The sequence below is a fragment of the Piliocolobus tephrosceles genome, chromosome 13, assembly GCF_002776525.5.
Source record: "Piliocolobus tephrosceles isolate RC106 chromosome 13, ASM277652v3, whole genome shotgun sequence".
Classification (NCBI taxonomy): domain Eukaryota; kingdom Metazoa; phylum Chordata; class Mammalia; order Primates; family Cercopithecidae; genus Piliocolobus; species Piliocolobus tephrosceles.
The window spans coordinates 6,935,251-6,951,042 of NC_045446.1; the positions used below are offsets into that span (position 1 = coordinate 6,935,251).

At 40.2% G+C, this 15,792-nt stretch overlaps 1 protein-coding gene across 4 annotated transcripts in view; it reads right to left on the reverse strand.

Annotated features, from left to right (window-relative positions):
* The window catches only part of KDM2A (lysine demethylase 2A), a 146,884-nt gene that overhangs the window by 69,738 nt on the left and 61,354 nt on the right, over positions 1–15,792 (reverse strand). For 3 of the 4 annotated variants that reach the window (XM_023186303.3, XM_023186304.2, XM_023186305.3), the window contains 3 exons: positions 7,239–7,377; positions 6,070–6,148; positions 5,584–5,630 (listed from right to left, as the gene is read on the reverse strand). In XM_023186303.3, the coding sequence (XP_023042071.1) occupies positions 5,584–5,630; positions 6,070–6,148; positions 7,239–7,377 (265 nt within the window). Of the gene's footprint in view, positions 1–666; positions 1,367–5,583; positions 5,631–6,069; positions 6,149–7,238; positions 7,378–15,792 lie in introns of those variants that run through there. The other variant, XM_023186306.1, reaches the window with a different exon arrangement.

Here is a 15,792-nt window from a genome sequence, read left to right on the forward strand (position 1 = left end):
TTCTATATCCTCATAGCTTTGTTCCTCATTTTCCTAAATTACTGTTTTATTTGGTGAAATGTGTAAATTTCTTTCTCATTTCCTTCTGTATATATACTACAGATATTGTCTTTATTGTTATCATAGGGATTACATCTAATATCCTAAAGTTAAACATTCTATTTTTAATTAATGCCAGTTTGACTTCACTACTATTCAAAGAATCTGCTCCTTTACAGCTCTGTCTCTACCCCTTTTGGTTACTGATGTCACAAAACCACATCCTTATATACTGTGCCCCTATTAGTTATTAGCTTATGCCCTTAAACATAAACTAGTAACTCAATCATTCATCCATGGGGTGGGAGAAATGGGTCTTTGCTATGTTGCCCAGGCTGGTCTTGAATTCCTGGGTTCAAGCAATCCTCCCACCTCAGCCTTCTAAGTAGCTGGGATTACAGGCATGTACCACGATATCCCGTTCTAATAATTCTTTTAAATGTATTGGTCTCTCAAATTATGTGTAAAATAAAATGTGGGGCTACACTCAAAGTTTCAGTATTAGTTTTTAGGCTAACAATTGTCTTTTTAAAAATATATTCGTCTCTTAAACTATGGAGAAAACAAAAAGGAGTTACAAGCCATGGTTAAGATAATACTAGCTCTTACAATTACCCATGTATTTACCTTTATCGAGATATGTCTTCATATGGCTTCAAGTTACAATCTAATGTCCTTTCATTTCACCTTGCAGGACTCTCCTGAGCATTTCTTACAAGGCAGGTCCAGTGGTAACAAGTTTCCTTAGCTTTTGTTTTTCTGAGAATGTCTTAATTTCTCACCCCTTTTGAAGGACAGTTTTGTTTTGTATTCCTTTTAGCACTTTGAATACACTGGCTCACTGCCTCCTGGCCTCCAAAGTTTCTGATGAGAAATTGGTTCATAATTTTACTGAGGATACTTTTACGTAATGAATCATTTAAGTCATTTCTCTCTTGACGCTTTCAAGAGTTTGTCTTTGTCTTTTGAAAGTTTGATTATAATGTGTCTTGGTGAGGGTCTCTTGAGTTCATCTTATTTGGAGTTCATTGAGCTGTTTGGATGTTTGTACTCATGTCTTTCATCAAATTTGGGAAATTTTCAGCCAATATTTGATCAAATATATATTCTCTCTGCTCCTTTCTATTTTCCTTCTGGTATTTTATATTTTATAATGTGTATGTTGGTCTGCTTAATGGTGTCAAAAATGTTCCTTTAGACTTAGTCCATTTTGGGTTGCTGTTGACAGAAGTAGGTAATTTATGATGAACAGAAATTTATTGGCTCACAGTTGTGGAGGCTGGGAAGTCTAAAATCAAGGTGCCAGCATCTGGTGAGGACCTTTTTGCTGCATCATCACATGGTGAAAAGCAAGACAGTAAGAGAATAAGAGAAAGCAAGAGGGGGCTGAACTCATCCTTTTTTAATAGCACCAATCCCACCCATGAGAGTGGAGTCCCTGTAGCCTAATTATCTCTTAAAGGTCCCACCGCTTAATACTGTTACAACGGCAATTCAATTTCAACATAAATTTTGGAAGGCATAACTTTGTCTTTTTTGAGACAGTTTTGCTCGTCCCCAAGGCAAGAGTGCAATGCCGCGACCTCGTCTCACTGCAACCTCCACCTCCCGGGTTCAATAGATTCTCCTACCTGAGCCCTCCCAAGTAGCTGGGATTACAGGGGTCCACCACCACGCCCAGCTAACTTTTGTATTTTCAGTAGAGACAGGGTTTCACCATGTTGGGCAGGCTGGCCTCAAACTCCTGACCTCAAGTGATCCACCCACCTTGACCTCCCAAAGTGCTGGGATTACAGGTGTGAGGCACCGTGCCCAGCAGGGACAACATTTAACCTATATGTTCACTTTTCTTCGATTTTTGTCATTCTGTTCCTTAGACTTAATAATCTCCACTGTCCTATCTTTGCTGATTCTTTTGCTTGTTCAAATCTGCCTTTGAATCTAAGTTTTCATTTTAATGATTGTACTTTTCAGCTCCAGAATTTCCTTTTGGTTTAAGGTTTTCTGTCTCTTTATTGATATTTCCATTTTGTTCATACATTCCTTCCTTGACTTCCTCCACATATTCCTTAGTTTTTTGAGCATCTTTAAGCCAGCTATTTAAAAATCTTTGTCTGTTAGATCCACAATCAGGACTTTTTCAAAGACATTTTCTATTGATTTTTTTTCCTTTGAATGGGTCATACTTTCCTCTTTCTTCATATGCCTTATGATTTTTTATTGAAAACTGGACATCTGAATTTAATAATGTGGTAACTCTTGAAATCCAATTCTCTCCCTTCCCCAGGATTTTCTGTTTTATTATTATGTGTTTTGTTTTTGTTTTTTTGTTGCTATCTCTGTGTCAAGGATCAATCTGAGGTATACACTTAAGTTTTCTTACATCTTCTCTGAGCCTGCACCTTCCATGTGCATATGCAGTCGCTTCCTATTCTAAATGTGCTAGTCTTTAATGTCTGGCTCTCAAAGGGGAAAAGAGAAAACTAAAATTGGTGGGGCGGGGGGGCAGGCAACAGCCCCTCCGCCCCTCCCCCCACTCCCCCCACCTCCCCACCTTTTTCTGAGACGAGTCTCATTCTGTCACCCAGCCTGGAGTGCAGTGGCACCATCTTCACTCACTGCAACCTCCGCCTCCTGGTTCAAGCGATTCTCCTGCCTCAGCCTCCTGAGTAGCTGGGATTACAGGCACCTACCACCATGCCCAGCTAATTTTTGTATTTTTAGTAAAGATGGGGGTTCGCCATGTTGGTCAGGCTGGTCTCAAACTCCTGACCTCGTGATATGCCCACCTCAGCCTCCCGAAGTGCTGGGATTACAGGCGTGGACCACCGTGCCCGGCCTAATTTTTGTGTGACCCGCCCTCCTCGGCCTTCCAAAGTGCCGGAATTACAGGCGTGAGCCACCACACCCAGCCACAATAGCCCTTTAAATGCCCTGGAAGTCAGTTCAGCTGAGGGGAAGAAGACTGCAACAATTAGGGGAAGATGCAACAACAACTGCCCCACCTGCTGGTTTTTTTTTTTTTTTTTTTTTGAGACAGGGTCTCACTCTGTAGCCCAGGCTGGAGTGCAGTGGTGTGATAACATATCACTGCAGTCTCAACCTCCAGGGCTCAAGGAATTGCCCCCCAAGTAGCTGGGACTATCAGTGCATGCCACCACACCTAATTTTTGTATTTTCTGTAGAGACAGGGTTTCGCTATGTTGCCCAGGCTGATCTCAAACTCCTGGACTCAAGCAATCCACCTGCCTCAGCCTCCCAAAGTGCTAAGATTACAGGTGTGACCCACTGTGCCTGGCCCCACCTGCCTCTTTGTCTGTACTTCTGTGATCAGAAGCAGCACTCAGTGACCACAGTATGGATCCCATTATTTGGAGGAAAGGTTCCTGTTTGCTCATCCTGGTTCCCATAAGCTGTGTGCAAGTTTTTCGGGGAAACATACGCACAGCTGCTTGTCATGGGGCTTGGTTGGCAGGGAAGAATGGAGAAGCTCTTACTGTGCTAAGGCCTGAAACTGACTGAAATTAACTGTACTTTATTGTCCAAGCTGTCCCTGAAATTTGCAAGCCTTCAGTAGACTCCTGAATTCCAAAATAGTTGTATCAGACAGATTCTGCCAGTGTAATTATTATAAAGGTAAGAAGAAAAGTTCCTGGTGCTTGCTACTCTGCCATCTTCCTACAATCCTCTCTGGGAGTCTACATTTTTTTTTTTTTTTTTTTTTTTTGAGATGGAGTCTTGCTGTGTCGCCCAGGCTGGAGTGCAGTGGCGCGATCTTGGCTCACTGCAAGCTCCGCCTCCCAGGTTCACGCCATTCTCCCACCTCAGCCTCTGAGTAGCTGGGACTACAGGTGCCGGCCACCACGCCCGGCTAGGTTTTTTTTTGTATTTTTAGTAGAGACGGGGTTTCACCATGTTAGCCAGGATGGTCTTGATCTCCTGACCTCGTGATCCACCCACTCGGCCTCCCAAAGTGCTGGGATTACAGGCTTGAGCCACCGCGCCCGGCCAGGGAGTCTACATTTTTAATATCACAAATAATTGTGATGCAGGTCATCTGTGGACCACAAACTGTAAGAATGTCTCATCAAGAGGGAAGCTTTACAGATACAGGGAATTACTGTCCTGGAAGTTCTTTAATAAAGGAGGTCAAATGATAGACTATTACATATTCAGGTAGGTTTTCTGAGGTCCCCTGAGAGTGTTCTGTCTTGTGAAGAGTGGGAGAGCATTTTCATTATTCAGTGGATTTACTGAGCACCTACTATATTCCAGGGACTGTGATAAGTACTAGGGAATACATGACAACAGGCAGATGGCCAGGATCTAACACAGAAACAATAAGGGGATGAACAAAACAGAGATTTGGGAACTTTCCTCTACCTGGGATATCTGTGACTTTCACCTTTTAGATAAACAGCAGAGTCGGTAGTCTAACATGGACCCTCAAGTGACCAGGAGATAGTACTGCAGCACTTAAGTTTCAAAGCAAAGGAATGGCACTGGAGCTTTAGTACAGAGGACAAAAGATAATAGAAATTCTAGTACTAGGAAGAAAATCAAAAAAGCCCCTTCGTTTTAAGTCCTATTGGAAGCATTTCAAAAAGACTTTATTCCGGCTGGGCGCAGTGGCTCACACCTGTAATCCCAGCACTTTGGGAGGCCAAGGCGGGAGGACTGCTTGAGGTCAGGAGTTCAAGACTAGCCTAGCCAACATGGTGAACCCACATCTCTACTAAAAACACAAAAATTAGCCAGGTGCAATCCTAGCTACTCGGAAGGCTGAGGTGAGAGAACTGCTTGAATGCGGCAGGCAGAGGTTGCAGTGAGCTGAGATTGTGCCACTGTACTCCAGCCTGGGCAACAGAGAGAGACTCTGTCTCAAAAAAAAAAAAAAAAAAAAAAAAAGACAAAAAGACTTTATTCCATTTTACTGACCATCCCTGAACTACTAAGGATGCTGGGGTGTCTCAGGACCACAACGAACACCACTGTCTGCAGAAAACTAGGCTGCAACTCTACTAACATCAGGAATTTTCTTCTTTAATTAGATTAATCTAATTTGCTTTCTTTTTCCTAAATTTTGAATATAATAAAATAATTAAAAGACTCAATTTTAATGTATCTACTTCTCAGCTTATAAAGTTTCAAGTCTTAGGTAAGTTTCCAAATGCAGCATTGGCGAGCATTTCCTGGAAATTTCTCTACTGCTTTTAGGGAAAGGAAGGGAATCACGGATATTAATGAAACTTCATTCTTGGCTCAGAGATCTAAGTTTTCGGTTTCTTGGAAAGGTTGCCCTAGAAGGCACATTCTTCATGGAGAGAAGGGAGTATGAAGGTAGGAAAAAGAGATTCCAACCTTCTATGTTTAATGTGTATTAAATAAGGCAACTTCTGTAACTCTCTCTGATAAAATTCTCTTCCTAATGAAAATGTAGTTTCTAATCAAATATATACTTCAATGTTCCTAAGCCTTAAATCTCAGTCAGAGATTTAATTCAGTCCTAAGTCTTAAATCTTTGCCTTAAAGACAGACACTTACCCACACACATTTTGACATCATTCACAGTGAAGTCTGGATCCGGCATTCTATGAAACAAACACCAGTAAGTATATATGGAAAACACAATTTCTCTAGTAAATGTGAGCTTTTTTTCTTAAAGTACTGAGAACTCCCCAGACACAGCAATATTCACAATCAGGTTTTAAATGATTTTTAAAATACAGGTGATTATATATTTACACATATGCATAGGAAAAAAGAATACATAACAAAATGTTAATGATTTATCTAAGGGTGGCAGATTTCAGGAGATTAAAAAAATTATTTTTTGGTTCATCTATATTTTGTCATTTACCTCTAATATGAAACACTTGTATATCAAAACAAAAACATACACTTTTAAAACTAAGTAGGAAATTATTTTCAATTATTACTGTTTTGGGTTATCAATACCACCACTGTTTATAGCCCTGGGTGTAACAAGGCCATTTTGTAACTATATCCAGCCAGGCTTTAAACACTTACTTTATTCCAAGTCCATCAGAATTCTTGAAAATCAGAGGATCTCTCAAGCCACCCCGCTGAATATACTCTACATTAAAATCTGTCACCATAGGAAAATAATTATTAGAAAGATAAGAGGTATAATTAAAAACGATAAAAGGACCATAAAAAGGATCCTAAGTAATACAGTATAAATGGTGTTTGTTATTCTGTGTATATAGTTATGCTGTTAGTCAATAAAATATATGCTTATTAAGAAGCATCTCTTAGAAAATATGGAGAGCACATTGAGAAGCAAGGCTTGAGGGGTTTGCCAAGTCTATATATTTCCACAGGAAATTTAGAGCTTAAACAATATGGGGATAGTACTACTAATGAGTCATCTCATAAATGCTAAACAGAAATTATCATCACCCTGTCTCTTAAGAGTGAAAAAGAAACACCGGGCGCAACAGCGCATGCCTGTAATCCCAGCACTTTGGGAGGCCGAGGTGGGCAGATCACCTGAGGTGAGGAGTTCAAGACCAGCCTGGCCAACATGGCGAAACCCTGTCTCTACTAAAAATACATTAAAAAAAAAAAAATTAGTGGGGTGTGGTGGCACGTGCCTGTAATCCCAGCTACTCAGGAGGCTGAGGTAGGAGAATTGCTTCAACCTGGGAGACGGAGGTTGCAGTGAGCTGAGACTGCACCACTGCACTCTAGCCTGAGTGACACAGCAAGACTCCATCTCAAAAAAAAAAAAAAAAAAAAGTTAAAAAAAATTTAATTTTGACCACTACAATACATATATGACATCCTTGTCAGTTTGCCAAAGATCAAAGATGTATGGTGCGCATGGAAACCCACCCTCAGTTTTGGTGGAGTAGATATACACATAAAAGGATTTTTATTGTACTATTTTTAATTAAACTTAAACCAAGGGATGGGAGGAGGAGGAAGAGGCTGTTAGGCAAAAATATCCGACAATACTCTTGCCCTAATAAAAGATTACTTCTAACATAGCAGAGAATGACTCACAGGGTGGGAGGACTAGGGGACAAGTGCATACAAGTGGCATTGTATAACAAGAGAAAATAGATAACATCAACAGGCAATATTTTAGCTGGATAAATCCTAAACCCCCAATGCTCAGAGTCTATGGCTTCCCACATCAAAGGACTATATGCTGGAACCAAAACGATACTGACCTTTTCCTTCCATAAAAGTAACAAAATTGGCATTATATTTGTTGGTGTGCAGTTTCTCTTCCAAGTCAAAAGTTCTTTTCCCTTCAATTTCATCATCTGAAATGCCATCATCTTCATAGCGTCGTCGCATGGTACCACGCTGGGACAGAAAGGAACACACGAATGAAATCATGTACTTTTTCATTCCTACCTACTAGTGGTCATAGATTTCCCTACATGTGCAAAGTGCTACTTTCAAAGTCAGTTGCTATTTTCCTTGCCTTATGGATCTTTTCTTCCTCTCAACATAGCCGACATTCTCAGAATCCACAGAATATACTGAAGTTTTAATGAGCCACTGGGTACTCTATGAATTTTACCCTTGCTAATTCTTTTGAGCATAGAGATATAAATTCACAATAAAAACAGGACCAAAGAAGGTCTACTAAATATTTCATTTGTTTATCATTGTTTATCAGAGTGGGGACAAACAGTATTCAGAGAAATTTCAAGACAGGATACAAAATATACTTTTTTCATAGGGGAGAGCTGTATTTAAAATTAGCTTTGTAAAGCAATCTCAAAAATAGACTAAAACATTTGAATTAATGGATCAAAAACACTGTCTCAGATAAAGGAAGAAAGTTAATCTAAAGAACAGCATTCCAGTCCGGGTGCGGGGGCTCACGCCTGTAATCCCAGTACTTTGGAGGCAGAAATGGGTGCATCACCTGAGGTCGGGAGTTCGAGATTAGAGACCAGCCTGACCAATGTGGAGAAACCACATCTCTACTAAAAATACAAAATAAGCTGGTGTAGTGGCACATGCCTGTTATCCCAGCTATTCAGGAGGCTAACGCAAGAGAATTGCTTGAACCTGGGAGGCGGAGGGTGCAGTGAGCCGAGATCGCGCTATTGCATTTCAGCCTGGGCAACAAGAGCGAAACTTCGTCTCAAAAAACAACAGGCCGGGCGAGGTGGCTCAAGCCTGTAATCCCAGCACTTTGGGAGGCTGAGACGGGTGGATCACGAGGTCAGGAGATCGAGACCATCCTGGCTAACACGGTGAAACCCCGCCTCTACTAAAAAGTACAAAAAACTAGCCGGGCAAGGTGGCGGGCGCCTGTAGTCCCAGCTCCTCCGGAGGCTGAGGCAGGAGAATGGCGTAAACCCGGGAGGCGGAGCTTGCAGTGAGCTGAGATCCGGCCACTGCACTCCAGCCTGGGCGACAGAGCAAGACTCCGTCTCCAAAAAAAAAAAAAAAAAAAAAAACCCACAGCATTCCAAACAGCATACCATCAATATTTAGCTTTAAAGATAACATGTCTTTCCCAAGAAGATATACAAATGTACAATAAGCACATGAAAAATGCTCAATTCTCATTAGTCATTAGAAAAATGCAAACCAAAACCACAATGAAATACCACTTTATACCCACCAGAATGACTATCATCAAAGAGATAAACAATAACAAGTGCTGATGTGAATGTAGATCAACTGGAAGCCTCATACATTGCTGGTGGGAATGTAAAATGGTGCAGACACTGGTAAACAGTTTGAAAGTTCCTCAAAAAGTTAAAGTTATCGTAAGACCTAATAATTCTGCTCCTAGGTATATAACTCAAAGAAATGAAAACATACGCTCTTCTTTTCAAAACAGAAACTTATACACAAATGTTCATACTAGTGTTATTCACAACAGCCAAAAGGTAGAAGCCACCCAAATGTCAATCAATTGATGAATGGATTAACAAAATGTGGTAATACCTACAAAATGGGATGTCATTTAACCACAAAAAGGAATGAAATACTGCTATGTGCCATGACATAGACAAACTCTGAAAACATTATGCCAAGTAAAAAAAAAGTTAGTCACAAAAGACCATATATTGTATGACTTCATTTAAATAAAATGTCTAGAATAGGCAAATCCATAGAGACAGAAAGTAGATTCATAGTTGCCAGGGACTAGAGAAAATGAAGAATAAGAGAAGTGACTGCTAATAGTATGGGTTTTTTCCGAGAGCAATGAAAATGTTCTGGAACTCGATAGTGGTGACATTTATACGACCCTGTGAATATACCAAAAATCGCTGGATTGTACACTTTATTTTTTACTTTCTGAGATGGGATTGTGCTCTGTCACCCAGGCTGGAATGCAGTGGCTGGATTAAGGCTCACTGCAACCTCAATCTCCTAGGCTCAGGTGATCCTCCTACCTACAGCCTCCCACAGCTGACACCAGCAGTGTGCACCACCACACCCAGTTAATTTTTTTTAGTAGAGACAGGGGTTCCTCATGTTGGCTAGGCTGGTCTGGAACTCCTCTGCTCAAGCGATCTGCACGCCTCAGCCTTCCAAAGTCTGGGATTACAGGCTTCAGTCACCACACCCAGCTGACTTGTACACTTTAAATGAGTAGACTGATGGTATGAGAATTCTATCTAATAAGCAGTTACTTTTAAAAATGTTGCTCACGCCGGGCGCGGTGGCTCAAGCCTGTAATCCCAGCACTTTGGGAGGCCGAGACGGGCGGATCACAAGGTCAGGAGTTCGAGATCATCCTGGCTAACACGGTGAAACCCTGTCTCTACTAAAAAATACAAAAAGCTAGCCGGGCGAGGTGGCTGGCGCCTGTAGTCCCAGCTACTTGGGAGGCTGAGGCAGGAGAATGGCGTAAACCCAGGAGGCGGAGCTTGCAGTGAGCTGAGATCCGGCCACTGCACTCCAGCCCGGGCGACAGAGCAAGACTCCGTCTCAAAAAAAAAAAAAAAAAAAAGTTGCTCACACTGCAAGTTTACCTTTTAATACAGTTATGTGCAGTATAATGACATTTCAGTCAATGACGAACTGCATATATATATATGAGAGCCAGTGTTCCCATGAGATTACGTAGAACTAAAAAATGCCTATCTCCTAGTGACACTGTTGCCGTCAGGTCATCATAGCACAACACATTACTCATTTGTGGTGATGCTTGTGTAAATCAAACTGTGCTGCCAGTCATGTAAAAGTGTAGCACATACCGTTAGGAATAGTACATAATAAATGACTGTGTTACTGGTTTATGCATTTATTATTCTGTACTTAAAACATTATTTTAGCATGCATTCTTTCTATTTATTTTCTTCTTAATATTAACTGTAAAACAGCCTCAGGGAGGTCTCTTAGGAGGTGTCCAAAAGAAGGCATTGTTATCACAGGAGATGATAGCTCATCTGTGTTACCATACCCGAAGATCTTACAGTGGGAAAAGATGTGGAGGCAGAAGACAGTGATAATGATGCTGCTCTGTGATACTGATAACCCCGACCCTCTGCAGGCTAATGTGTATGTTTATGTCTTGGTTTTTAACAAATAGTTTAAAAAGTTAAAAAAAAATTTAATAGACAAAAGCTTATAGAATAAGGATATAAAGAAAATGCTTTTGTACAGTGGTATAATGTATCTGTATTTTAAGCTAAGTATTATTACAAAAGTAGAAAAAATTTAAAAAATTCAAAAGTATATAAAAAGTTACAGACTAAGCTTAGTTTATTATTATTAGTATTATTATTTTTTTGAGACGGAGTGTTGTTCTGTTGCCTAGGCGGGAGTGCAATGGAGTGATCTTGGCTCACTGCAACCTTCACCTCCCAGGTTCAAGCGATTCTCTCGCCTCAGCCTCTCAAGTAGTTGGGATTACAGACACCTACCATCATGTTCGGCTACTTTTTGTATTTTTGTAGAGACAGGGTTTCACCATGTTGGCCATGCTGGTCTTGAACCCCTGACCTCAGGTGATCCGCCCACCTCAGTCTCCCCAAGTGCTGGGACTACAGGAGTGAGCCAGTGCGCCCAGCCTAGTTTATTATTGAAGAAAAAATTTTATAATTAAAAAATAAAACATTGTTCATAAAATCTACAGAAGTGTCTTAGGCCCTCACATTTACTCCTATTCACTCACTGACTCACTTAGAGCAACTTTCAGTCCTGCAAAGTCCATCACAAGAAGTGCCCTATACAGGTATATCCTTTTTTTTTTTTTTTTTTTTTTGCCTTTTATACCATATTTTCATTGCACCTTTTCTATGTTTAGATACACAAATATTTACTGGTATGCTATAACTGCCTACAGTATTCAGTACAATAACATGCTGTACTGATTTGTAGCCTAGAAGCTATAGGTGTGTAGTATAACCTAGGTGTGTAGTAGGCTATACCACCTAGGTTTGTGTAAGTACACACTAGATTATTAGTACAATGATGAAATTGCCTATTCACTTCTCAGAACATATCCCCATTGTTAAGCAATGAATGACGGTATTTTACTTTAGCTAGTGTTAAAATTTGCTGAAATTTCTTGAATACATACCCAACAGGCAACTGGATGTGCCAGTGGTAATGGTAAGGGTAAAGTCACCCTATCTTTATATGTGCTAAGAACACCAAATCTGGAATTTAAAGCTAAGTATTGATCTAGAATTGATTACATAGCACCTGCATTTACATGAACACGTAAGAAAATGAGACACTGGAGAAAGGGCTCTTAGGGAGTGGGAGTCTGTGAAAGGGCAGAAGTCAGTCATAAAAAATGAAAGAAATAAACTTGACTATTACATACCAGAGGAAAGCAAGATTCAACTTACCAGTTTTAGGCAAAAACACAAAAAGGAAATCTAGTATCTTTTCCATATTTAGTAAAAAGCCTTAGAACACTCTCTTACCTAGTAACTTGGCTGCCACAAATCACAGTTCAAAAGCCAAAGGAAGGTTTAATTTTGGTAAGACTTCACTGACACCAATAATGCCATCATCATTCAAAGTATTTTTAGGTATCTTTTGGTGCAGGGCAGGGTGTTCACTGACAATTTCTAACACTGTTTTCCCCAAAAACATCATCCAGTTCTCTCCCTCACCTTATTTTGTATATGCGTCTCTGAAGAACTACAAAAGATGAGTTCCAAACACATTATAAAGCAAGAACAATGCTACTAGAGTAAGTATAGTTTCCCAGAATCACTTTTAGAAAGCTCTCACTTGCACTTTTAGTTCTAATATGCTTGTTTTAAAAATCCCTCATGTTTTCAAACCTCAGCCTTTTTATTAGGTCTACCATAACTGATTCTTCTTCACTCAGGAGAAAGTAATCATCCTGATTATTCCAACATTTCTAATATGATAGGCAAAAAGTTCCCCGGACCTTTTCCATGTTTTTCTTCTCCTTAAATTCTTCCATTTACACTTTCAGTAGGGAGAATGTATGGATACAGGGAAGGCTTCTGTCTTCAAGCCATTCCCATTTCTTAAAGACAACAGAAAAATGAATTTGAATTCCTGATCTCTTTTTGATTACTGCAACTGGAAAGGTGGCAATAGTGTGAAAATTACGTGTGTGTGTGTGTGTGTGTGTGTGTGTAGTGGGTTTTTTTTGGAGACAGAGTCTCTGTCATCCAGGCTAGAGTGCAGTGGCACGATCAGCTCACTGTAGTCTTGACCCTTGACCTCCTGGGCTCAAGTGATCCTCCAATCTTAGCCTCCCAAAGTGCTGGGATTACAGGTGTGAGCCACCACACCTGGCCTGTGTGAATTTTAACACTGTCAAGGATGTCTGTTTTTCCTGTATCCTATCTTAATGTAAACCCTAGTCAAAGTAAACTTCTATAACATATCTCATAAATGCTTTAAAAACATTCAATCCTCACAGTAACCCTGGATATCAGTAGGCAATAACACAATCTCTGCTATAGATGAAACCCAAAAGGTAAGGTCACTTTAACAGTGAGGAAATCAGCTACTGATTTCCTTTAGCCCACCACCATTACCAAATAATATAAATTGGTTTACTAGCATGCTATGCTTTTATTCTAGATGCTTTTCATATACGTGATTTTAGGCAGCCTAAAGGGAGTTACAGGTTTTCTGTAGGTACCAGTCCTCACTAGGCCCAGTGTCACAGTAAGTAACAAGCATACACTGAACAATGACATCTATTTCAACCACATGTCCTCTCAAAAGCAATTTGCATTTCCCAGGGTTAACAGGGAATTGTATTCCTGAATAACCAACAACAAATTACTTTATTCTACTTAGATGACCAAATAACATAGCAAAATCGTGTTATTTAGAATCCAAATAATACAAAGAATTTTAAATGTCTTAAAAAATATTCACCATTCCCAGTTTAGTCGTAATTCACTATATAAAATGGTTAAAATGGCCACATAAATGAAATACTTAGATTAACTCAAGTACTGGTAGATAAGTCAAACTGCAGGAGTATTAGTTGTATCACTCTCCTAGGTAGTGAGCAGAAGAAATATGAGGAAGCAACACTAGATCCAAGTAGGTATTTCATCTATTCATCATTCTATAGAAATTTCTAACATTCTTTTCTCAAGCTGTCAGAAAATAGAATGGTGGAAAGGGTATTTTCTCAAACTGTCTATGTAAGACATTTAAAAAGTAAAAAAGCAGGTAAGAGTCAGGAAATTAGAACTTTTGAGCAGAGAATATTCACTAAGTCAGTAACAATATGCCTGAGTTATATAGAAAACTACAATAAGCTGAGAAAAACTGTTTTTAGGAAACGGTTTCTTTCTTTTTTCTTTTTCTTTTTGAGACAGAGTCTTGCTCTGTCGCCCAGGATGGAGTGCAGTGGTGCAATCTCAGCTCACTGCAACCTCTGTCTCCCGGGTTCAAGCAATTCTCCTGCCTCACCCTCCCAAGTAGCTGGAATTACTGGCACACACCACCACATCCAGCTAATTTTTGTATTTTTAGTAGAGACAAGGTTTCGCCATGTTGGCCAGGCTGGTCTCGAACTCCTGACTTCAGGTGATTTGCCTGCCTTGGCCTCCCAAAGTGGGCATGGTGGCTCATGCCTGTAATACAAGCACTTAGGGAGGCTGAGGTAGGAGGATCACTTTCTGAAGCCAGGAGCTTAAGACCAGCCTGGGCAACATACCAAGACCCTATCTTGTAAAAAAAACAAAAAAGTTTGTTTAAATTAGTTGGGCATGGCAGTGTATGCATGTCTACTCAGGAGACTGGGACAGCAGGATTGTTTGAGCTCTGGAGTTTGAGGCTGCCATGAGTTATGATGGGGCTACTGCACTCCAGTCTGGGCAGCAGAGCCAGACCTTGCCTCAAAATAAATAAATAAAAATAAAAATAATAAAAATTAAAACCAGGCTGGGTGCAGTGGCTCATACCTGTAATCCCAGCACTTTGGGAGGCCAGGGCAGGCGCATCACTTAGGCCCAGGAATTCAAGACCAGCCTGGTCCATGGCAAAACCTGTCTCTTCTAAAAATACAAAAACTGGCTGAGCATGGTGGCTCACACCTGTAATCCCAGCACATTGGGAGGCCAAAACAGGCTGATTACCGAGGTCAGAAGCTGGAGACCAGCCTGGCCAATATGGTGAAACCCCTTCTCTATTAAAAATACAAAAATTAGGCCAGGAATGGTGGCTCACGCATGTAATCTCCACACTTCGGGAGGCCAAGGCAGGCGGATCACCTGAGGTCAGGAGTTCGAGACCAGCCTGACCAACACGGAGAAACCCCAACTCTACTAAAAATGCAAAATTAGCCAGGCATGGTGGCGCATGCCTGTAATCCCAGCTACTCGGTAGGCTGAAGCAGGAGAATCGCTTGAACCCGGGAAGCAGAGGTTGCAGCGTGCTGAGATCACACCATTGCACTCTAGCCTGGGCAACAAGAGTGAAACTCCGTCTCAAAAGAAGAAGAAGAAAAAAAAAAAAAAAAAACAACTGAGGTGGGAGGATCCTGAGCCTGGGGAGGTCCAGGCTGCAGTGAACTGTTACAGCACCACTGCACTCCAGCCTGGGTGACAGGGTGAGAGACCTTGTCTCAAAAAAAAACAAAAATAAAAATAAAAACCAGCACGTCACATTATGTCTCTAAATATTCCATCTTTTTTTTCTTTTCTTTTTTGAGATGGGTCTCACTTTGTCTCAAAAAAATAAAAAAATAAACAAACATACTTAATGGTGAAAGACTGAAAGCTCTCCTCCTAAGATTAGGAACAAGGCAAAGATAAGTTTGTTCCCCATTTCTATTCAACACTGTATTGAAGTCTCTAGCTAGGGCAATCAGGCAAGAAATTTCTAGCTAGGACAATTAGGCAAGAAAAAGAAAAGTTTGGAAAGGAAGAAGTAAAACTACCTCTATTCACAAATTACATTATCTTGTACACAGAAAACTGTAAGGAATCCACACACACACACAACAATAAGAGTTAATAAAATCAGTTCTATTTCTATATACTAGCAATGAAAAATCCAAAGAGGAAGTTAAAAAAATCCATTTACAATAGCATAAAAAAAATACTAAGGAATAAATTTAACAAGTACAAGACGTATACACCAGAAAGCTACAAAGCATTGTTGAAATAAATTAAATGATAGCTAAATAGAAAAATTTCCTGTGTTCATGAATGGAAAGGCATTAATAAGATGGCAATAATCTCCCAAATTTATCTTCAAATTCAAAGCAATTCTTACCAAAATCACAGTTTTTTTTGGGGGGGGGGGGCACAAATTAGCAAGATGATCCTAAAATTCATATGG